Below are 26345 nucleotides of genomic sequence, written 5' to 3' on the forward strand. Positions count from 1 at the left end.
GTCGTCGCTGCTACTACTACTGAATAACTTCGCACAGGGAACACGAAAACAGTGGGAAGCCTTATTGGTGAAGTTGTAACAAGTAACTATTTAATGTCGACTGTGGAAAAATACGGTACACCTACACATGTTAAATAAATTATGTTATGTATTTTCAATAGTTACATCTGTCTGTATCTCGGTCACGTAAACGAAACGCGCATTCAACGTTGGTAATATATAAATAATAAATATAAAGACACTCGGCGCCCTTTGTGTTTCTTGCGATTTATGGCCTAAAAGTCCATAGAGACTGATATATACGGCGACTTATATGGTATGTAGGTATATAACGTTTCATTATGTATCGAATAAAACTCATCGTGCGATGACAATACAATTTTCAAAATTATCCTAAACGTCTCTTACATAAAGGCGGCATCGATTTGTAATTTTCTTTTATATCGTCGTGTCGAGAAAGTAGAATCGGATCTCGGGGTGTAATACAGCCATACGAGTGTAAGAGAATGTCTGCACCGAACCAGACGGCATTAGCTGGTTGAATCATGAAACATTGCTATGAATGAGGAACAGGCCTTCAGATGCCATGGACAATGAGGAACTGTTCGCCGAGTCTCGTGTAGCAGGTCGACTAATGATGTAAGGTCGGTGACTATCTGCTGATTAGAGCATCGTCTCCCAAACTGTAGTCCCCTAAACTATACCTAGGTAGGTATAACCTAGAAGAAGTAACCTTCTAGATACAATCTATCTTACTGCCGGAATTGCTGTGTTGCATGTCTCTTTTCGCAATGCTATGCGTATTATTTATTAACTCAACGATTTCCTGTATGCTTAGTAACAATATAAAAACAAACATAATAAGCCAAACTATATAAATAACTAGCTGACCCGGCAAACTTCGTATCGCCTCAGAATCAATAATCTTGTGTTAACTTATTAGCTGAATTAAATTCAGTTTTTTATTAAGTTAAAATGAATACTCAAAATGAATAAGTTCAATAAATGTGCAAAAATCAAATCAAAATGAAAAGTATTTTAATTATATTGAACTGTACACACGATGACCGCGTGGATTAAGCGAATCCTGGGTCTGGTAAGTTCACATATTGTAATTCAATTTCAATTCAATGATGACTACCGAGCCAACCTTCAGACGTAAATTGTGCGGTAGCAAGCCAGGCAGATCCAATGAGTTTAAAAATTCAGTTGGATAGTTGGTTGCTTCATCTACGTTTGTTACACAGTCGATACATTTGAAGGAATGCAGTGGACCAACGATTTGATTTTGAATTGTGAAGTTTAAGTGATCCACATCTTTGTTCTTTACCGCAAGAATGCTCGTTCACTCAACCAATTAATTGTCATGTTTGTGATTAGCAATGATGTTCGGTAACACTTTGTTGTTGAGTTCGTCCTTAGTTGAGACGAAATTGGAAAAATTCAGCGGAAACGAAATCAATCCGCTCGATTCATCGACAGGAACACGGCCGTTACCGATAGTCAGCAATTGATTGGAGAAATCTTCGGCAGATGGATCGTTTAGCAATGCAACTCGCATGTTCGTCGTCAGCTGAAGTGTCTCCACATAGCACCACAGAGTCGATGATTTGAGGCAAGCATTTATTTAATCAGCAGCGGTCGATCTTGGAATGACTGGTAGTGTTTAGCGAAAATCGCCAGATAGTAGAATCATTGCGCCTCCAAAACTTCTTGGGTCATTGCAGATCTTTTATAGTTCGATCGAGTGCTTTCAATGCGCGTTTGTGCGCCATTGTGCATCCATCCTAGGTGATGATTTCACTTGCTAATAAAACTTTGGCCATTGCTGAGTATTTCGCAATGTTGCATGTCGGTTTTTCAGTCGGCAATTTCAACGTTGAATGAGGCGTTCGGCATCCTTCTAACAACGTGGCCGCTATCCCAGAAGAAGCAACTGCTACAGCATTTTCGGATCTCGCACGAACAGTAGCCAAAATCAATGACATGAGGAATGTCTTCCCAGTTCCATCGGGCGCGTCGAGGAAAAATAAGCCACCATTTCCATCATCAACTGCCTTCATTAACGTATCGTACACTTCCTTCTGTTGAGGGTTCAACAGTGGTACATTCGTTCGAACTGATTGGTTCAATGCATCTTCATCATATTCACAATCACGTTCCAATTCTCGATTGAAAGCGTCGTTCATTCCACGATGTGACGTTGGCATTCCTAACTTGACTAAACAACTGCCGCACATGAGGTAACACATGTATTCGATCAAAAGCAAAGCCTGCTTATGTATCTCCTCATTCACCTCGAGATCGGGATTCCCTGAACTGACACAAATTCGATGTAAAATGTCTTCTGACATGTCATCCTTTCACTTGTTTCACAGTTCAGGTGGATTCGATGGGAAGCATGTCGAAATAATGATATCAAATAATGTGCGTATCTGACTTGGAGATGCAGAAACAATAGCGATTGTCATATCCCAATGAGTATCATTTTCAAGCAAATTGAGCTGTTGACATGAAGCACGAAATGTTGGGCACACTACATCATTGACAGTTAGACATTTCGACTATCATTCTTTCTTTTGTTTGTTTGTTTCTTCTTTATTATTTCTGTCATGTATCAGAGATGGCGTTGTATACGGATTCAAATTTTTTGTGATTTTCTTTTATTTTCGAATGCGCGAGGTTTTCATCGTTCAAATTCATCGATGTCAGTCAAAAGCCTTTCCATACAAAATGTATGAGAAAATTAATTTTCTTCATAATTAATTTTTTCCGTGATTTATCCAATGTTTTAATAGTTATTCTGCTATTCGGGCGGAGACAAATCCAACAAATCAAATATCATAAAAATCGGTCCAGCCGTTCTTGAGTTATAAATGGTGTAACTAACCCGACTTTGTTTTATATATATAGATATTCAGATCACATAATATATATATATATATATATATACTAAAAGTATTTCTAACTGAAATATTGGTAGTTAACATCCAAAGCAACCTCCTTAAAAGGTAACTTATTATGAAAGTTTGGTTAGCAAGGTAATCCTCGAATATGACAGAACTAATCCCCGCAGTTTGGTCGCTCAATATCATTTAGGTACATCGCTCAATAAATATTATTCAACATGAGAATAGTTGTACTGTTGTAGGGCAGAACTGTTGCTCAGAGAGTGGAGATTCGTAGGACAAATTCAGTCATACAGGAGCATTAGGCCCGTTTCAGACGGGACACCGGTGTTGCGCTCGATATAATATAGGAGGCCTTTGTATTCGAATAAAGGGGCCTTGTATTATGTTTATGAACGCCCCAGAGCTAATGAGTCAACGCGTGTCCGGTACACTTTTCCGTCGGCCGCTACATTCTCAAGCCGCCGATACACTTGTTTTTATGACCGCAGCTAGTTTTATGTTCTAATTTATAACGCGAAATTATGCGTTGACTCGTTAGCTCTGGGGCGTTCATAAACATAATATAAAGGCACCTTTATTCGAATACAAAGGCCTCCTATATTATATCGAGCGCGACGCAGGTGTCCCGTCTGAAACGGGCCTTAAGCGACCGCACGATCTACGAATTCACAAAACGGCTGATTTACGTGGCAGCAAAGACCTGGAAAACGAGAAGAGTGGAAGGAACTAGGTGGGTGTCTTTACTCAGTAGTGAATCGACCCCGGTGATTAAGATGATGTGTAGGTGGGTTGATACGTTAAATTTATCTTTTCTTCGTAGGGACATCAGTTGATATTGCTGTCTGACACCCTATCCCATGGCTAGGCTATATTCCTCCCGACATTCAGCGGCACGGAGTGTTTTTATCAGTGTGAAACCTGTGGAATTCTTGAATTGCTGTCTACCCTTGACCTGACTCAATATCACGAGTTCTTCCAGGTTGTCATATCCTCGGCGGGCTATATGGCCAACAAAAAATCCGGCGACGGGAGACTGAGGAGTTATAATATTATATAACACGGTATAAATATCATAATAGAATACTGATTGACTTTTAAATGAAATACAGACTTCTTAAAAAAGGTATTTGCGGAAATTGGGTGTAGTGTTTTTTTGCTTAATTTTGAGGGTCGGAATAGAGAAGGAAGGGTAGAAAATCACATACACCTACAGCTTGAATTAAAATACGTATATCCAATCGAAATTCGAGTCCAATACTACAGTTTGCTAATTCGATAATCTGCCAACAACAGAAAAATATACCTACTTCAATTTAATTACGTAGGTCTGCATACCTACCGGCTAGACTAGAATAAAATTCTGATGCGCGAATAAAAAAATACAAAAAAAAAACTGAAAACACCAATAAATTTAAGAATTCATCGTGCACCTGAAAATTCTTGGCCGCCTAGACAAGCCGGAGGGGAGAGGCGGGATTAGGAGCAAGTCTGCAAGTTGTTTTCATTTTGATCGTATGTATGCAGCCGCATGCGGCGAATGAGTGTGTCAAATAGGCGGTGTGCCAAGCGCCGGCGCAAGCCTGTCATTCCCATTCCGCGCCATTTCGATTCGACATTCACTGTGGGATTTATCAGGGGCCTTATGTTAGAACTTGCGAGTTGTAGTCGCCCGGTCGACATGACGTCATATGACATCATTGTGACGTACTACCGTAGTGATAATAGCATTCGAGAAAATAACGCTACTAAAATCGTGGCGTTATCCACTGTCCCCATACACAAATAGGTGTTTCAGCATAATATCTATGGTGAGCCATGTGCGTTGGACGGCTAGCCTCGAGCGTGTATTGGCTGACGTCACAATTACGTCATGTCGTCGGGTGACTTAATATCACTAGATAGAACATAGGGCTGCAGGAGTTTGATTCAAATGTTCTTTACCATTATATCGTTCGCTAGCGGCTAGGAACGCATCGAAGTGCATGCCGTAGCCTGCGAATTACCGACCTCAAACCGGTTACAAAAAGATCCATCACCGATGGATATCTTTAGTCATGATGCTTTTGTGTAACATATTCTGTTGATTAAGGGGACTCTCCCCTAATCCTCATACGTGTGAATATATCGCAAGTCTATTCAGTATCATCCAATATATGTTGAGCATCTAGCCCTAGCCAATATAACAAGACCCTTGTTTCAGATCTCATATTGTTAAATTGTGTATGTAAAATACCTGGTTATACAATTGTCTAATAAATAAATCCAATAAAATATTTTAATAAGATCAAATCGTTAATTACTTACTAATTTTGGACTGATTATAGCACCCTGGTCAAACCGTGCTATAACAAACTAATGCATTTTATTTAATGGTAGATTTTATTATGTTGTTGCTCACGTTGCAAAAATAACAAACTGAAATGCAACAACTGCCTTCGTCAACAATATCGTTACATACACAACAATCTGTTAATATATTATAATAAAAGCACTTTTAGAAAAATCGAGGGTTTCCTCGGAGGGAGTCGATAGAGTTATTTGATTTTCTCGCGAATTGTATGCACTTATTTATTTTGTTGCTGTGTGATAAGTGACATATTTAGTAACGGGAAAACGTCTGATATATTTGTGCAATGTATATATTAATTTAGCTGGCATATATTATATAATTCAACAATATTATATTTTAATAAAATGGGTAGCACCCCATATGTGATTCGCGGGTGTATTGGAATAATTCCAATACAACAATTATTATTGTTTACTGCAATACCTGTTCAATACAAGCAAACTATACCACTACAACTATTAATTGCACGCCGCTTTTTCCATACCCATGGTGCAACTATAATATAATCAGTGGCGGCTCGTGGATAAGATATCTGGGGGTGCTGCGGTTGATTAAAAATAAAAATAAATGTTTATTTGGATTATATTTTACTATTAACATTAAAATTAAATATTAATTTTATTAATAAGTAAATAAAATAAATAACTTCGCATAAATAAATTTTAACAATGTTAATAAATCATTAAAGCTATATTTCTTTTCTCCGCTGTCGCGCGCGTGCTCACGTACGAACGCAGAAACGGCGATACACTGTCGGGCCTGCAGTACCGATCAAGCTTCCAGTTGCATGCCCCGCTCCCCGCACCCCTCCCGCGCCAATTCGAGCATATTCGTTTGAAAATGGTACTGCAACTTAATCCACGCTTAAATAATATTGATATTGTCATATAATATTCATAAATATATGTACCTATATTATAATATTCCATTTTTCTCAATTTGCTTGCGGGTGCTGCAGTTCCGCAGTGTATATGGTCGAGCCGCCACTGAATATAATTATTATTTACCTACACCCAGGATTTGACAAATTTATTGTACCTCGCCGGGATCGAATCCGTAGCCCCCAAGTTAGAAGCTAGTGACTCGCCCATTAGACTCATCCGTCAAGCGACATAATAATATGTGTGTTTAAATCCCACTGGATGAGATATTTTCAAGAATGCTATTCTGTAAAATCGGCGGATTAGATCACACGTTATGATCAATGCGTGTATGTTCCCCTCTCGCAAATACAAGAGTTAGTGATCATCCAAATAGAACAAGATCGGGTAGGTATCACACAATGCACAATGCGAATTGCACGGTGACTCATCGCGAAAGTGGCAGATCAAATTTTGAGCCGACTTCAAAGTCATTCGGATTGCTGCGTGATGATGCTAGTTTTTCGTTTTTGTGCATCTGCTCACCCCGCATAAGTACTGAGAGACGCCAAGGACGAGTGCTTTTGATTGCGGACGGATTTCATTTGGAGATAGGGCTTGGATTAATGAGAATGATATCCCGCTTCGCTATAAGAAATGGATGGAAAATTAGGAAATGTAATACCGAATGAAAACATCAATATACCGGTAATGCGGTTTTTCATATAGAACCGGTATTAATACCGATATTTGTTAAGAATATATTATTCTCACTACCATCAACGTTTCATTAGTCGAGAGAGACTTGTTTTGAGCTCAGGCCAAATACCAACATTCCGGTTTTTTTAAGCTCTTCTCCAAAAATTTGCATTAGATCCAAAACCAAAATCAAAAATAAATAAATTCTAATGGATTCAAGTTTTGTACTATTCCATTTGAGTCGTTTTTGGCGACCGAAATTTCGCCTTTCGGCATCTTCAGGCACTGTTTACCTACTCTCACTAAAAGGCAAATAAACACTGACAATACTGACACTGCCTTTTGGTGAGTGTACACAGTACCTGAAGATGCCGAAAGGCGAAATCAGTTATCAGTAATCAGTTACAGTGTTCAAGTATATTTCGTCTATTTGGTCGCTTTGGTGATAATAGAGATAACTCATACAATTTTTAACCGACGGGTGGGTTTATATTTTAACAAAACTACTTTTAAAATGACGATAGGAACATGATTTATTTAAATTATCGAAAAGGTCCAACACCTATAAAAAATAAGTGTTTAGTAATCGTTTAAACCTTGTGCATAATATGTGGAATTCTATTTTATTTTTGACAGCCAAAAGCTCCCTTTGATCCTAGTAGGATTATTATAAATAGTTAACACGGTAACACGTGTCCGTTATTTTTATTGCTCCAAAATAACACAAATATCACTCTATTAAATAAACAAGACGGTATCTATAATAATTGTTAAGATACGGCACTGTCTTACTCGATTCCAAATGTAACCGATTAAAATCAAATAAGACGTGTTAACTGTGCTATTCGACGACATTTGACAGCTCACTGTTAACGCGGTCATGAGGGGCCGTGTCAAAAAATATCACGCCTGACAGTTAACTTCCCGGGATAATTGACTGCCTGAATACGACATATTATATTTATCATTATTTTATCGATTTTGAAGTTAGGTGATATGTTAGACTGTTAGAGTAACCCTGCTGAAAACCAATAATTTTGCACCCTCCGAAGATGGCTGATGTCTAATAGAGTTGGCAGTGTTGCATTAGAAAGGCGGTTCGCGTATCAACTGGAAAATTGCATATTATGTATTAATTTATTCAATTAATGGATTATGAGTAGGTACCCACTTGCTAAAACAAGTTGCAGAGAGCATGTAAATAGACACTTACTTTAAAATGCATACACTCAAGTGGAATCTACATACTTACCTGATTACCGGAAAATTCGTAACGGTTCTTTCATCCAAACGGACAAAATGCTCAAACAAAATTAATCTCGTAAACATGAATTCAAGATATTCGTGTACGAGCAATAAAATTAACGACCGTGTTATTTATTAATTTATTCTGTTAACAATTAAGCGTTGCCAACTTGCATTTAAAATCTATCCGAAAACATAGGTAAGTAGATATATAGTAAAACGTTAGGTAGGTGTTACTTACACCACTTCACTATTACATAAAAAATATAATATTACTTCCGCTATCACGTAAAATTATAAGCGAATGAAGAAATTATTGTCATTCGACAACACTACCGATAATGGAATGTTCAAATTGAATTATCTCGAAAAATAAATCGATAGCACCCAACATATTAACTTGTTGGACGCGGAGCTTTTAATTACTATTTAATTACCGCATTTAAATAACATGCTAATAATATCGAATGGCTAATTAATTAGTGTACCTACAACTGGTGTACCGTCCGCGTGGATATATTTCCATACATTTTTTATGGAAGAAGCCATGTTAGATGTTACTAGCACCGGACCGCCCCCAGAATTCAGCAGAATGTTATGTCACCGCATTAGTATCACTGTTGTGTGATTTTTCATGTCTATGTAGGTAAAATAATTAAAAAGTGAAAAAGCCGTTGACATCTTTAAGGATAGATATAAATAATTACATAGGAATATATAGAACCCAATGAAGTTAATATAAAAAAGCTCTCAATTGGCAACAAGTCAGAAAATTTAAAAAAAAATGTGTGGAAGCTGGTACTTACTGGTTTTTTCTGGAAATCTGACTAGGAAATATTTTGATTTGCTGTTCGGAAAAGTTAAACAAATAAAATATAAAAAAAATATTGAATACGGTTCTGAAGGGATCATATTTTACAATAATTGGCCGTAGGTACAGAAAAAAATACCTACTGCGATATATTTTCTTTTTCAGGAACGCGATCATTCTTCATGCCAAAAAGGTTTTTTTAACAGTCTGGCATATTTTAATCGAAGAGAGTTGGCAACACTGGTTAACATCGATTCGGCTAGACAGTTTTGACAAAAAAAAATAACAATATCATCAAGAGATACACCGGCTACTAACTATCCAACAAATTACCATTATAAGTAAGTAGGCAAAAATAGTTGATTAACAAACTCCAGATTTTGCAACCTCAATAATTATCGGATGCAACAATTGCATAGGTCGGTCCTTTAGGAATTCATTGATGAGTAATTAAAAATAAAAATATTCAATTAACAAACCTAATGAAATATATCGGCAGTGATTCGAATAAGCTCCTACTTGTTATTTCGCGTCAAACATAATCACTAAAAATGGAAAACCGTTCAGTCATAGGTATTATATGAAAGGGTTAAATTAATGCTCCCACGATCTCTTTAAAAAAAATTTTAAATAATGAAAAAATTATTCAAAGAAAAAATGTTATGCCTTCGGCTAGAAACACGATGAAAGATAGATTCTCAAGTTTTCCCCATAGACAGTCGAAAAATAATATTTGGGAAATTTTGGCACGCGTACGTAAAAAGGTTCGCCAACCCTGGCTTAGAAATTGTATCGTAGGTACCTACATAAATAAATTATTGGCATTTTCCTGGACTTATGACATGATACCTCTGGATTAATTCCTGTGGGGCTACGTGTTTATGCTGAATGCTCATAAACCAGCTTGTTCGCGCTATTCGTGATATACGGACAGCAGTGCTCGAAAAGTAGCACAAAATTGGACACCACGAACAGCCGCGGTGGCCACATTATGCCCGAAATCATTTTCAAATGTTATTACGTATTTTCATGTGTTGATCTTTCAAATAAAAAAAGTTTTTTTCTTGTGTTATATTTTACAATTGCAAGTTCTATCGGGCTTAAAAAAACATCATTTACAATAATTATTAGATACAACCAACACTGATTTCATCTTAATTAACGGATATTTTCAATTGGTAACAGACAATTATTGTACTGCCCTTCTTAGGAAGAAGGCAGTAACTGACTCTCACACACTTTCGAGATAAATGACATAATGTGTTTTTTCTCATACTTTAGTACTGTGAATTAATAAAAACGGTGGTAATTTTTATTAGTAGGATGTTAAAATACAAACAAAATAAAAATAAACAAGCAGTAACTGCAATGAATAGGTGCAATTTACTGCCTTCTTGCTAAAAAAATGTATTATTTTAGAAGATATCTATTTTTTAGATAAGGATTTTAACGGTATATTAGTGATAATACTGATTTTAAAGTGAACATAATATATAGCGTTCAAAATGACCTAACGGATTGCATTCATAACTCAATTTCACAAATTTTGCGAGTTACTGCCTTCTTCCTTAGAAGAGAAGTGTACAACACGATATGTTTACAATGTATGTTGATACATACTTCACAAATTCTAAACATCACACCGACGTGTAGTCTCAAAACATTTCTTATAATATGGGGTGATACTTTCTGCATAATAACCACAATTCAATTATTGATTCCCACAGTTCGCATAATATAGCATTGTTTAAAGAAAACTACGCACACCTAATGATGAATAATGGATCACTGATCAGTAATATCAATACCAATTCAATTGTGAAAACGAGTAAACAACTAACAACAAGCAAACAAAATGTCGCAGGAATCAGGGGCGTAGCAAGGTGTTCTTGCACCCGGGGCAGTAACAAAAAATTCACCTCTTACGTGATACAAAATTTGTACTACCCATCAGTGGCGAAGGGTGAAGGTAAGTTTTACAGATCCATCATAAAAGGTATAGTACACTAAACTCAATAAGTCATACTTATTTGTTTTCATTGAACTAATAATATGGTGGTATTGGTTAGTTTTGCAAATTCAATTAAACCCCGCCTAAAGCAAACCATAATAGATATTACATAAACAATGATTTTCTATCCAAAAACCATATAAAATTATACAATTAAATCGGATCTCCACAGCCTACCTCTACGATTATGGTTTGGTAAGTATAGGTAGGGTTCAATTGAATTTTAAATACTAACCAATACCATCTGCAATTTGTATTATTAGTTTAATGAAAACAAATAAGTATTACTGTCAAAGTTTAGTGTGCAATATTTGTGTCGAATTTCAACAGCCTACTTCCACCCTTCGTCACTGCTACATATAAAATATTAAGTTGACAATTAATACGGATTAAATAAATCATAATACGTATATTGTTTTAATCAAATACGGCAGTAAGGCAGGCATTTTTTTAAATACATTATTTTTATCATGATCGTAAAAAGAATCGTTCTTTCCATAATTTGGACATTTCAGGATTATATCTTCCCACGATCTGAAAACACTGCGCTGATGTTAGGTGATCAATTTAGGATCCATAACAGCATTTAGAGGGCGGAATCTTCGGAGTGGAGAGGAGCGCTCTATCATTAGCTGTGCGCTTATATTAAACTCCCATCCTCTTGATATCGTTTTCACTAAGCACAAAGATCTGGCTACATATTTTATTTTTTACTATTTGCACAACTATAGACTATGTTAGGTATTTGAAATGTGCGAATTTTAAAAACTATTAGGTAAGTATCTATAATTTAATATTTTAAATAGTTTTAGTTCTGAAATATTTTGCCGGTCAAATAAAAAAGCAAAATGTGCTCACAATCATTTTGAAATATTCTTTTCAAAAACATTTCGTTGACCAGTGATTCTGAATAATATGTATGTATACATAACATTAGGTATCAGTAGTTTAGAATAGAAACTCCGTTTTTGCGCCCCCACCCGGACTGCGCCTGGGACAGCTGCCCCGCTCGCCCACTCCGTGCTACGCCACTGGCAGTAATGGCGGCCTGCATAAAATTAGTATTATTGAATGCAGCGATCAGACTAATTAACTATGTCCACGTTTTTACGACTCACAGCGGAGCTTTTGTTTGCAGTCTTCATTATGCCGATTAAGCGTAACGAGTGTAAGAAACAGGTCTATCAACATAATATAGTTATTTTTCTAAAATAGTTTTGTTTTGGAGAGACGAGGGTTAAGCCGAGTACAGTACATGAGCGCAAAAGACACAGTCGGTGAAACCCCCAGAACTGGCTGGTCCATCGTGTCTAAATGATGCAAGACATTCTTCATCTACAAACCTACATACCGAAAGGGATATATGGGTGAGACTTAGACCCGTTTCACACGGAACACCTGTGTGCCACCGGCGTGACGAGAATCCGCATTAACACATAACTGAATGGGCGCGTTCAGACGGGGACACACGACTGTCGCGTTAATTTATATGTAAATGCGGAATCTCGCCACGCCGGTGGCGCCAAACAAGTATCCCGTGTGAAACGGGTCTCAGAACCATACACGCAAACATCTATGCACGCAACCATCAAAACACGACTAATCTGAGCGGACAGTCTACAAGCACTGGAACTGGTCACTCATAACACAATGACATTATGTAACCGGTCCAGCGTGATAACCACTCACCATCGCCTCCCGAGGCGTTCCGATCACCGCCCGATTTCAAATGCTTCCCCTGCGACAGGCAAAAAGTTCGTATAATAGACAGCTCGTGTAAAATGGCACTTACAACTGCAGTGGTTGGAATGTGTGGAAAGAGACACAGCGTTTCTGAGACAAAGGCGGTGGAGAAAACTTGCAACAGATAGTGGTGAGTTGAGACATTCCCTGGACGTGGTCAAGTTCAACATTAGGTTGTATATCCGATAATTAATGAATCTATTTACACAGAGAAGAGTTTTTCATCCAAAGGGACACAATATCTTTGAAACTAACACTATGGCGAAATCTGTATGAAACTACAAAAAACTACTTCAAGCCAGTTGGGAAGTTAATTTATAATGTGTACTTATATAGGTAATAAATGTACCCACCATTGAGCTCTGCAGATGACAATCATGTCATATATTTACATAATTAATTCAAAGAATATTAACGTTGTCATAAACGATGTCATCAATTTGGCATGGAAAATGAATGTAAATTTTCCAACGTCAAAATAATTGATTTGTTCGAAATTACAGTACGTATGTACCTACTTAGAAGGGTGTAATAGTAATCGACCAACGTGCGTTACGCTAATTCTCAGTGCAACGAGATTTAATCTGACATTTGCTATTTTTCTTTTTCGAGAAATAATTTTAAAAATTCACATATGAGAGAATGTCACGAGACATTAGTGTGACATTTTGCATAACGGCGTCATAGTTGCATGGCCAACCGTGTACGCTAAAACTCTGACATCGAAAAACCGACCTATGACAAAATCGTTTTATTAGGAAAATTGTCGAATAGAAATATATGAAGGTTGCAAAGCGTACTGTGCTAACTAACTAATTGATCCAATGCAAATACATACACTGCGAGATGTGTCTCTCATGGCCCCCACAAGGGTTGGGCTGACAGGGCTCTAGTCTGGGGGCCCGGCGTAACGGATTGACCAGATGACCGAGATAAACACACATGACAATTTTTCTGTAATAGTAAAAAAGTCGCAATGCAATTATTGGGTATTGTGTGTCAATGTTCAACAACTTCATAATCTAAATGTAGGTATGTATTAAAATATACAAAAAATCACTAAAATTACATTGAATACCCTTAAATTTACCTCAAACACCTTTTGAAAAGCGCTGGCGAAGTGTAGAAGGCTGTGAAGATCCGAAATAAGTGTGTATTATTTTTATCGGATTTGGTATCGGCAGTTTTTAATTAAAATTAAAAAACTAACGAATTCCAACTTGAATTTGTATTCTTAGTTCAATGAAAACAAATATTAAATAAAGTATTACTGACAAAGTGTAGTGTGCTATATTTATATTGAATCTCGACAGCTTACCTAAATACCTTCATAGCTTTAAACTGCCTTTAACTTTAGTGATAGATAGGGGGACCCGCCAAAGGTCCTGGCTTGGGGGCCCCGCTTTAGGATGTGGTGGCCCCGGTGGCTCCAAAGACGTATCATCAGGTTTTTGTTGGACTAACAGAGTGACTAACATCCTCGAAACCAATGAGAAAAACCAAGAAGTTTTCTCTGCGTAGCATAAAACATAGAAAACTAAAGTCTGTCTTCTATAAGCTGGCGTGCGGTTCCCCCCCCCCCCCCGCATCAGCATCTATCTCATTCCCTCCCATTGAAAACTTGCAACAGTTGAACGCGATCGCACAATGCTTTCCGTGTGACGTGTACGCCAGTTTATAGAATACAGACAGCAATAATGCGTACTTTAAACTAACGTGACAATAACTGTTTATACGTAAAAGTGCTTACTGTCTCGCCAATCTCATTATTCAAGAGTAAGTGATACGCGATGTTGTCATTTAATGGTAGATACTATTTTGACAGGTAGTGAAAATCGGTTAACTTCAAAATGAGTATAGTTCGTTTTTTTGCAGGCAGGTTCGCCACTATCGTTCTACTGCGCAGGCCCAGATATAGAACAAATCCCAACTGTCGCGTGAAAATTCAGAAGCTTTCGAACTTTTTTTATTCATGCATGCAATCTTGCAATTTGCACGATAATACGTGTTCGTTGTTTTTTTTCTTCTTGTTATGTATGGCCTTTTTTGTTTTTCTTGTTATGGCCGCGATAATACGTACTGTCAGCAGTAAATCCATGCACGTGTAAACGGGGTATTAGATTAGAACAATATTGATAATGAAAACTTGTTAATGTTTCCGATTCCAATACGAAGACATAATTAATTGTACACACTTCGATATTTTAATGGAACAACTTAACCTTAAAATTGCGCAGATTGTGATTTCTTTTACTGTGCACGAATTACATTGGGTAAATTTTATTATTGTTACCATTATTATTTCCGACTGCTCTTACGTGAAGTCTATAGCGTCGTTTTCTCTCACTCGGTGTCGCTCTAACTACGTCATATTATTTTCAGTCAAAACCAGAGCGTTGGAGCGGGCCCTTTTTTGAGTTGCTCCGCTCCGGGACCTAATACTTGTTCCGGCTCCGCTCCGGGTAAAAAGATTTAATAAGTATTATATGTATACAAATGTTGAAAAAATAAAAAAATAAGTAGTTTTAAAATAATCGTCATTTTCATTATTAAGTAATTCTATTAAACAGAACGACAGCAAATCGTCTCTCATTATTTGCCATGTCAAAAAAGTGAGGTTATTTATCACTCGACAGTGTTGCCATATTTCAAATAATTCCAATGTTGCAGAGTGTCAAAATATACTATTTTCTTTGGATGAAAGGAAATTAGGACGAAAATTTAATAAAAAAAAAACATCCGGAGCAGTGGAGCACTACAAATTTTCGGTGCTCCGGTTCCGCTCCTGCTCCGAGTAAAATCCCATGCTCCAGTGCTCCGTGCTCCTGCTCCGAGCTCCGCTCCAACGCTCTGGTCAAAACTATCGACCTTCACACCTATGTGGTACGTTTATAGTAAACAATTAATCGCCTATCATGGTGATTTCGACACGATAACCCGACCTTGCATAACGTAGTTTTGACCAAGTCCCTACGTAATTGTAACGAGGAGAAAAGAAGGTGAAACATATAACCCCTATCGCATAGAAGTTGAAGAAGCGACGTTGGACCACCCTAATTACGATTCTGGCGTCTTGGACAGCCGCTTAATACCATCCACATGGTGTATACGGCGGAAATAAGGGATGCTAAGATAATGTCGTATTCGTGTGCTCAAAATAAGGAGAAGATATGGACTACGGACAAGTCTTAATTGTAGCTATTGTAATGTAACTAAATCGGAAATGGGACAACTGGGCGCCAGAACAATTGGGCACCGCACTGTCAAATGAAATGAATGGACGTTCGTTACGATTTTATACAGAAAGTACCTACCGAAAGTATACGAGGAATTTTAATCAGTTTCTATCTATTACTTAGTACCTAGTTTTAATTCATTTTGGTCTTAGCATTATGTTTTTTATTGCGGATTGAGAATTATCATGCCTGAGGCTTTATATAAAAAAAATAGAACCTCTTCACGTTGTAATTTAAAACATATGCATAATTAAATCATTATTTACGTGGGCATATTTAAATTCTTATATAATAATTTGAATATAAAACAATATTTTTTAAAAGTACCTATAAATCACGAACTTCTATTTATTGTCTAATGTCATTCGACTACATGGCGCCCAGTTGTCCCGGCACCGAATCGTCATAGACCCACTAAATCTCATGCGTATATCTAGATACCTACCAAAGATTAGTACGTTATCTCATCCAAATTGGCTTTGAATCGGAGTTATTTTTGTTGTCGGATAAAAATACGACTATATTCATCGCGCACATTTCGTAGGTGTAACATTTTTTTCCGCAGTTTAATTTTAGCTTTTGATTTTCGCATTTTAACCTCAGCCGACTAAATCGTAAGGACTTACGAATTTATGACGTGTTTAAAACGTAAATATTCTAGGAATACGTGAGTAGGTAGATGCTTTCGGTTTTAATTAAAGGGCTCCAATCAGTTATACGAATAATACCTATATTGTATGAATTTCGTGCAAAGATTAATATTAAATAACACCATGCAAATAGTAATCATTGGCTCACGACCATGACAGTTATGCGTCCTTGGGGCCCAGTGATGTCAACTGTCATTCACAAAAATCTGTCATATTGGGTAAGAAAATAAGCTAGATGGCAGAAAAAAATGCTAGATTTTCTAAAAATTCAAAAAACCTCTTGAAACTAACCAAACTTTGAACATTGTTTTGCGAGAACAAATTGATTCGTAACTACTTAAGGGGGGACATGCTCGTCGAAGGTCAAAATTGAGTTTTTATTGTATATTCAAACCATGATCCTGGACACTCCTTAAACGTTGTAGATAATCTATTTATATAATTTTGAAGCCTTATTATCCTTTATAGTTATTTTAAACATTTCATGACTGCATAAAGTATTTTTGTTACATAAAATAGTATTCTATTAAACCTCTCGCTCTAATGTTTTAGAATATAGTCATATTTCGGTACATAACTGTGCAGTGGTGTTAAGATTTTTTACATTTATTAATTTTTAAACGCATTTATGAAACCATTAGTATAATTTATTATGATATAATTTTTGTAAAATATTCACGATAAAAAATTATATTGATAATCTCTGTGATCCCAAATTTGACAAGAATTAGGCATTTTATTATTCAAAAAATCGGCAAGATTAACACATTTGAAGATGATTCTAAAGATACTTATTATAAGCTATGTTTTTGACCATTCAAGTGTGATAAAAATTTTATGAATAATGATTGCTTTATAATAATTATTGACCTAAGAATAAGGTAGTGTTTTTTTGAAATACGCCATTTCTTTTGTCATTCCTTAGTAGTTAAGCTACAACATACGGCCGTAGCCATAAATTGACAAACTATAATTAAAGTAGGGAGTAAAATTATGTTAACGCGCGTGTTTGAACATGTACCTAACCGATTTATTTTTTATTTTTTTTTAAACGGTACATGTTCAAACACGCGCGTCAATATCATCTTACTCCCTACTTCAATTATAGTTTGTCAATTTATGGCTACGGCCGTATGTTGTAGCTTAACCACTGGGGAATGACAAAAGAAATGGCGTATTTCAAAAAAACACTACCTTATTCTTAGGTCAATAATTATTATAAAGCAATCATTATTCATAAGATTTTTATCACACTTGAATGGTCAAAGACATAGCTTATAATAAATATCTTTAGAATCATCTTCAAATGTGTTATTCTTGCCGATTTTTTGAATAATAAAATGCCTAATTCTGGTCAAATTTGGGATCAGAGAGATTATCAATATAATTTTTTATCGTGAATATTTTACAAAAATTATCTCGTAATAAATTATGCTAATGGTTTTATAAATGCGTTTAAAAATTAATAAATGTAAAAAATCCTAACACCACTGCACAGTTATGTACCGAAATATGACTATATTCTAAAACATTAGAGCGCGCGGTTTAAAAGAATACTATTTTATGTAACAAAAATACTTTATGCAGTCATCAAATGTTTAAAATAACTATAAAGGATAATTAGGCTTCAAAATTATATAAATAGATTATTTACAACTTTTAAGGAGTGTCCAGGATCATGGTTTGAAAATACAATAAAAACTCAATTTTGACCTTCGACGAGCATGTCCCCCCTTAATAAATCAAAATATAATCAGCTGCGAAACTTGATTATCACTCAAATATCACATGGTACATTTTAATTTAATGGTAAGATTATAAATATAAGGTATGTTCAAGAGGTCAGCGTTAGAGGTGAGTTGGAAATACTGTCACCAGTTTGTGTACTCAAGTTTCGGATGAAACTACTCATACTAAGTATTTGAGGCCCAATAAACTTATTCCAAAAAACTTGTGATTCATCGCGAGTCGCTGTTCAGGGGCCCGATTTCCTAACTATCGTCTGGTGCCACACGAGACGATAGTTAGGAAATCGGGCTGCTGAGCACTCGCCAGTTGGTAGACTTTCAACACTATTGACATTGAATGCGCACGAACGAAATATCACTTGAATATAGGTATATTTTAATTTATTGGTCTATTGCGTTCGAATGTATGAATAATAATAGGTCATAAATTTTGTGTCGCAGCACAGTGGTGAGATGACGCACAGGCTTAGGCTTGTTATATAGCGCACAAAACATGTTTAAAATTAAAAAAAATCGCTGTTATTCATTTTTGTTAACAATAATATTGTAACCTAATAGAAAAACAACTCATAAATTTAAAATTTTATAATAAATGGGACTTTTCGACAAGAGGAGCTCAGCGTATTTTAGGGATTATATTGAAGCCGATACACAGTCTGAGTTCCCTGAGCCGATACGTATTATAAAATACTAATAATATGGAGTTGGTTTTAGTTTCAGTTGAGTATGAAACTTTTGTCGCATACGCACGCCAAACGAGCTATATAGTATTCCAAATACTAGTAAGTATTTTGGAACAAGTTTATATACTAAATATTTTTTTATACTGGTAGTAAGTATATTTAGTCTTCAAAATCGACCAGTTTTCCCATCTCTATTTTGAGATTTAGTTTCCGTAATTGATATCTATATTCTATCTACTATCAATATTCGTTTCTAGTGATAAGTGCGGTATCTAGTTTTCAAATACGATACCTACCTGAACTGAACTAATCCTTACGCAAGTGAATCTGGTTATTTGGTCGAGCGAGTCATCTTATCTTGTAAATCTATTTTCGTGTATCATTTGAAGTATTCTCTGTTATTGTTGGTTAATCTCTGTGAACTCGGAATAAATCCTAAGACCGGAAGTGTTTCTATTTTATAACTACAACATCCTATAATTGGCGACTAATGTTGTCCCAAAGTGTAGGTATATGTTATTGTTATAAAAAAACCATCTATAAAATATTCTTAATATTGTTGTGTTCCCCGATACCAACACACCTACCACGATGCCGCTGTAGTATGATTTACATATACCTACAATGAGAAAAATGTGCATGTTTTTCTCTCAATTCAATTGATAATGGCGTATGTATTATGGACGTACTTAATGCGATTAACAGTGATAATGTAGTATACATTTAATTACGGATTAACAATGGAAAGTGTCTTTGAATAATAACTGAATTAGTTTACTCGTAAATACATCGTAACGATGAAAGCGAATCCAATCATTGTTAAAATAATATAATTATGAAAATGAAAGTAAAACAGTATTTATATACGTATATCCAGTGGCGGCTCGTCCATATGCACTGCGGAACTGCAGCACCCCCAAGCAACTTGAGAAAAATGTAATATTATAATATACATATGATATTTATGTATATTATATGAAAATATCAATATTAATTAAGCGTGAATTAAGCTCGCCCACGCACCGATACATCCAATTATCATACACCGCGGTACTGCAGTACCGTTTTCAAACGAATATGCTCGAGGGGTGCGGAGAGCGGGGCACGCAGCTGGGAGCTTGATCGGTAGTGCCGGCCCGACAGTATTTCGCCGTTTCTGCGTTCGTACGTGAGCACGCGCGCGACAGCGGAGGAAAGAAATATAGCTTTAATGATTTATTAACATAGTTACAATTTATTTCTGCGAGCAATTTATGCAAAGTTTTTTATTTAAATTACTTATTAATATAATTAATAATTTATATTTAATTTTGATGTTAATAGGACAGCATGCATATGAAGGGGTGGACAAGTTCACGTATCTCGGATCCAGCCTAAATACCCAAAATAAGACAGCAGAGGAGATAAAAATCCGCCTTATCTCCGGGAATAAATGCTGGCATGCCTGCAAGCGACTGGTGGGGTCGAAAATTCTAGGCCGAAGAAGTAAACGTCTAATTTATAAAACAATTATAAGGCCAGTGGTCACTTATGGCTGTGAGACTTGGTGCTTAACTCAAAACGAGGAAAACAAATTAACTGTCTTCGAGCGCAAAATACTCCGCAAAATCTTTGGACCCACGTTGGAAAATGGGAACTACAGAATAGAAATGAACCACGAGTTGGAAGAGCTGATTGAACAGCAAACAATCATAAGATACTGTAAGTCCCAAAGACTACTAAGGACATGTGGAGAGAATGCCTGAAGTTAGAGCGCCAAGGATCATGACGAAGTGGCTACCCCAACGGAAGTGACCCAGAGGCCGTCCAAGAAGGAGATGGGCTGACGCCGTAGAAGTGGACTGGCTTCATATAGGAAGACCCGGTAACTGGAAAAGTGTGGCGAGAGACCGGAGTGAGTAGAGAGCGGTTGTGGAGGAGGCCAAATCCCATCCTGGGATGTAGCGCCGTGGAAGAAGAAGACGAAGTTAATAGTAAAATATAAGACAAATAAACATTTTTTTTATTTTTATTCAACCACAGCACCCCCAGATATCTTATCCACGAGCCGCCACTGCGTATATACACTATACATTACGTTAAATTAAAACGGTACGTATTTTGGGTAACGTACAATGAGAACCAGACGCGTACACAATGGGTGGGATTCGGATGCCCCGGACAATTTTGATGTCGAATGGATTGGCTCGGTGAACACCCTTACTTATACCTGTAGGCCATGCATTTATCGATAGACTCGAAAGTTCACAGTGTCTGCGTATGAGGAATGTATCTGGAAAAGTGCGGTATACCGCGGTTGGAGCAATGAGAAGCTAGAAGTAGTAGGCGGAGTGAATGTTGAAGTCAGTGGCACCTGCTAGATTCTACCTGCGTCTTAAATATGGACGCGCCTGATGAGAATGGATCACATTTTGGACAAACGAATTAGGTACATTTTTTCCCGACCATGTCCGATCCTAATAAGATCATATGGGCCTCCACCGAGTGGAGGTTTGTATAAACAGATTTTATTTTTACGAGAAATATATGTCAGCCACTTGCTCAACCTATTAGGTTACCATACTCTGACTCATACACAAATTGAAAAACAATATGTACCTATTGGTACTTGGCAGACCCAGGATTCTAACCTGGGACCCACGGCCATATATAGACCGACGCTTAAGCCGCGCGGCCATTGTGGGTGTATTATAAGAATATTATATATTAATAAGATAGTAAAAATATATTATGTACTCATCGTGTTCATTAGTCGCGAAATGATACGAAATCTAGCTCGGCGACCAAAACGTATGTCCGTCAAAGGCATAGTTTAATAATTAATTGTTTTTTAAATCTTAATTAGGTATTATTGTTGTGTACTTACCTATTAAATTAAAGTTAACGATGTTTTTTCTCATTCTTTTCTAGGTAGGACAATTTTATTAATATTCATCGAAATGATTTCCTCGTAAAGTCAAGCTTAGAGTTTTTAACTCGTGATATCACAATATAATATGTTAGGATTAATTCATTTGTCACGTGGTATAATAAAATTATATTATCACGTAACATCTCCCTTTCCTTGTTTTCATTTTTCAGTCTTCAAACACTGACGAATTCTCAAAATTGATAAATATTTCGCCGTAACGTTATATAAAATTAAGCTGACATTGACACGTTATGTAAGAAACAGCAGCCCGCAAGCCAGACCTACCTCTCGGCCAGTTGTCATGTAAACTCATAGACGTACCTATGTTAGTAATATTGTTATAACTTATAACGATAACTAGAGAAATAATTTCATTACATAATAATATAGTATGTCTTATTCGAGTTTCTTTCAAATTGATATTATTATTCTCATTTATGAGACCAAAAACGTTTGCCAATGCCTGACAGAAAAAATATTTTAATGTTTCTTTTGCTGGGTACCTAATAATATTAATTTGTGATTTTTTCCCCACAGGAAAGTAATTACAGTAGAACCTCGATATAACGGACTGATGCCGTGTGAGAGGGTGTCAGTTAAACACAAACAAAATCCCGTTTATTCGTCCTCGAATGATATATCCAGTCCGGACACACCCGTTGTGGAGTGACGTTAATGTTCGATGTCGACGCGCTTGCTTTCGGTAATCCTGCCTTGAAAAAAACAATCAAGATTTGTTTGCACTTTTGAAGTCTGCTGTTTTTTATTATCAACTTTCTAAAATAACGAAAATGCGTGTAATATAGTTTAATTTCGTCATCTGACAAATAGTCAATAAATGTTATTAGTAGGGCCCGGATTTGTATGCAACAAAAAACATGGTTATATGCATGCACGTATGCACTTAAAATCAATAAAATATGCACTAAAACCGAAGAAATATGCAGTTAAAAATTGTCATTTTTTGTGGGAAAAAATTGTAAATACCCACTTTACCTAATATTACTGACAAAAAATCGAATAACTAGTTAATAATTTTTCAACATAATACGATATCAGAACAAAAAACACAAACAAAGAATATAAAGTTAATCAATTACAATTTTCAAAATAGTTTTTTCACAAGTACCTACAAATAATTGAATAATAATTGCAATGTAAAAAAAACATAGCTTAAAAAACAAAAACGACACACTTAACTATTCCTAAATAGTATTTTCTGTTTTTTGCCCGAAAAAAAATTACATTAATTTTTTCTATATTATGCTCTGGCATTAAATTTTTCCGCATATGTAACTGTCATTATTTTGTTTATATGTGGTAAACTACCTCTCAACGTCCACTTGGGCAAACTTTAAATAATAGTGCACGAGTTGACTTCACTTTTCCACTGATTAATCCACAGCTCGGAGATGGCATTAAAAATGCAAGTGCATCTAAACTATCTTCCTTCCTAACTTAGTTATATTTCGATAAAATAATTTAAAAAAAACTAAAATTATACATTCAAATGCTCTAAAATATGCATTTATTTGCGAAATATGCACTAATATCTCAAATATGCTCTAACGTCTCAAATATGCATTTACATGCACAATAAAATTTTATTTTTGGATTCTGTGTCTTTCAAAACAGATTTCTGTGCAACTCTCATAGCTGTGCATACACCCTAACAAAACATGCACTAGCATATAAATCCGGGCCCTAGTTATTAGACATTTATACCGTTAACAGGATAGGATGTTTTTAACAAGTTTCACATTTGAACGTATATTTTGTACGTTATATCCGAAGTCCGTTATATCGAGGTTCTACTGTATTTAAATTTTTAAAAAATCAATGAGTTAAACAAATAAACATTACAGAGAAAAATTCTAATATACACTCAATTTTCGACAGCATTTTTACAAAATGGCGACTGAAAAAACAAAATATCACACACAATTTTGTTAGACGAATTTTATCTAGTGTCATTCGTCAGTGCAATATAAAATTAATGATTTTCTAACATAATAAGTAATAATAATATATTGCCGTTCTTACCGGATATCTGTCTCTTTGACAGCACGCGCACCCAGCCAGCAGGGTGACCATCGTGAGTAGGAAGAGGGCGGCGATGAGAGCCGGCGCCAGCGCCCCCAACTCCATCGCGGGCGCCCCCCCTGCAAGCAAAAAGAGAACAATTCATATTTAAGAGTAAAACCCAAACACGGCGATTAAAACATTCTTCATTTCTTATATAATATGAAAGTGTGACAATTAATCCTGGCAAGTATCACACGCGGCTCTGATGTATTTGCCTTGAAAAACCAATTGAAACAACCATTAATAATTTAGTTAGATCACGTGAAATCTTACAGAATTATATGACATTATAGATATGAATGTGCCAACAGCTCGTCGCCATTTTTTTTTATTAACAAACAATGCATTTACTTAAGGCTATACCTCAGCTGAGGCATGGTCTAAAAAGATCGTGACTAGGCGATGCGCGGAATGCGGGTCGCGGGTGCAAATGACGGAAGCCGAACAAAATATAATTTGTCATAAAAGTTCAACATGCGTCCTTTTTATGTTATGTTTATTTTTATATTCGTAATAATAATAGTATATTCATTGACATGTTTTCTTTTTTAAGTCCATACGTAAAGTTTTTTAGTCATCTTGACACTATTTAAGAATATTTTCATCCGACGCCATGACAAAACGAATCGACGTGCAGACGCCTCGACTATCGCTCTCCGAATGACAACGCGGCCGTAATTTCGTTCTACATACAGTTGAAAATTATTTGCCGTTTCACTGATGTATCACCTTAATGCCGCCAAAGCTGAGAATATGTAACGTAATTTGGAACAACCAAGAAACATAATATATTATATTAGAAAATATCGTAGAAAAAAATAAATGTAGCAGATTCACTTAAACCCACACCCATCGCATTTGTCTAGCTAGGTATTACCTAAATTATTATGTAGTTGTTCAACTTTACCTAAATACAAAAATGTTGTGGAATGGCCAATGTCTAGTCCAGACTAGACCTTAGTGATTCAGTAGTGATGTATCGAGATTCGAAAATTCTCGAAATCAAAATATTATTTTCCTCGAGAATCCGAGTTTGGTTTATTGATTTCTCGAGAAATATATTTATTTGTTTTAAAACTGCCTGGCCAAATCCGTTTTCGGTCAAATTCGAGAACTATTTTTTGTGCCTTCTTGTGTTAAAATTTTTTAACCGGCGGTTTTTAAAAATTCCGGTCGAGTTGAGAACTACTTATTTCTTATTTTTTTCCGTTTCTAATTCCCTTTGTTATTCTCGAGATTCACCTTTTCTGATTATTTCTCGAGAACTCTTGAGACGAGATTTCGACATTATATACCTACAAACCGTGCGGAAGTTATATCCAATTGTTTCCAAGTAGGTACCTACTTAATTTATATTTATATAAAATGTTTTGAAACAAATGGCCACAGAATTTGTTTTCCGACGCAGATTTGAAACACTGCAAGGACATAATTATTATACAAATGTTCTTGTGCATTTATTCTATACACAAGAATGCTATCGGCGGCTATCGAGGGTAGTTTTTCATATTTTTGTATTGATGTATAATAATTTTTACAATAAGTTAGTTATAATTGTTACATGAAGTGCTATGTTTTAACAGCACCTCTCTTGATTGTGCTAACTTTTAGAGCGAGATAGACAGTTTTGACTGTTTATACGGCAAACTTATCGTTACAATTTATAAAACCTCAATAGAAAAATATAATAAACTACCATCGATAACCGCCGATAGCAATCTTGTGTATAGAATAGATGCGCTGGTCTAGACTAGGCTTTAGTATCTTAAACAATTATTATTATTCAAAAGTAGAAAAAATCCGACTAGTTGAGATAATCTCGCTTTTTACGTGATTTAACATGACTAGGGATTCCAATCCCGGGATCCCGAGCTATTTTCGATACCTATGAATCCCGGGATTGGTAAACATAATCCCGAAGATTTCGGGATTGATTTTTTTATCAATTTTTATGGAAAATAAAATAAAAACGAAAATATAACAGGAAAAAATACTTTTAATAACACATACTTAACTAAATTAGAAATAAACTGAGTTTGAATGAAGTTTAATTTATACCCATATGTAAGTTGCCGATTCATTTTATTTTTTCACATAAATAATAAAAATGAGAAAGATTGGAAAAAAACAAAGCTTCGCACTTTTATCAAAGTAATTCCACCATACCGTTTTACGGCAGTTTCATATTTGGCTGACTAATTAGATTTATGAAGCGGAAAGGCCATACACCAAGATTTGCTTTACTATTTTAAATCTCGCTAACCCATTCATTACTATCAGAAACAGCAATCTCATATTAAATTCACATTATTATGTATAGTACAATAATATTTACTCCATTAAACGTATATATTTTCAAGATTGAATGTATAGTATAAATTATACTAGATTTATTTTTGAC

At 35.8% G+C, this 26345-nt stretch overlaps 1 protein-coding gene across 2 annotated transcripts in view; it reads right to left on the minus strand.

Moving 5' to 3' along the window:
- Positions 1-26345, minus strand: part of LOC147070207 (uncharacterized) — a 115585-nt gene that overhangs the window by 73109 nt on the left and 16131 nt on the right. For both annotated transcript variants that reach the window (XM_085949639.1, XM_085949638.1), the window contains exon 2: positions 23903-24021. In XM_085949639.1, coding sequence (XP_085805765.1) covers positions 23903-24021 — 119 coding nt within the window. The remainder of the gene's footprint in view (positions 1-23902; positions 24022-26345) is intronic.

The sequence above is a fragment of the Rhyacophila brunnea genome, unplaced genomic scaffold (assembly GCF_057557595.1).
Source record: "Rhyacophila brunnea isolate RB1 unplaced genomic scaffold, BYU_Rbru_1.0 scaffold_22, whole genome shotgun sequence".
NCBI classification, from domain to species: domain Eukaryota; kingdom Metazoa; phylum Arthropoda; class Insecta; order Trichoptera; family Rhyacophilidae; genus Rhyacophila; species Rhyacophila brunnea.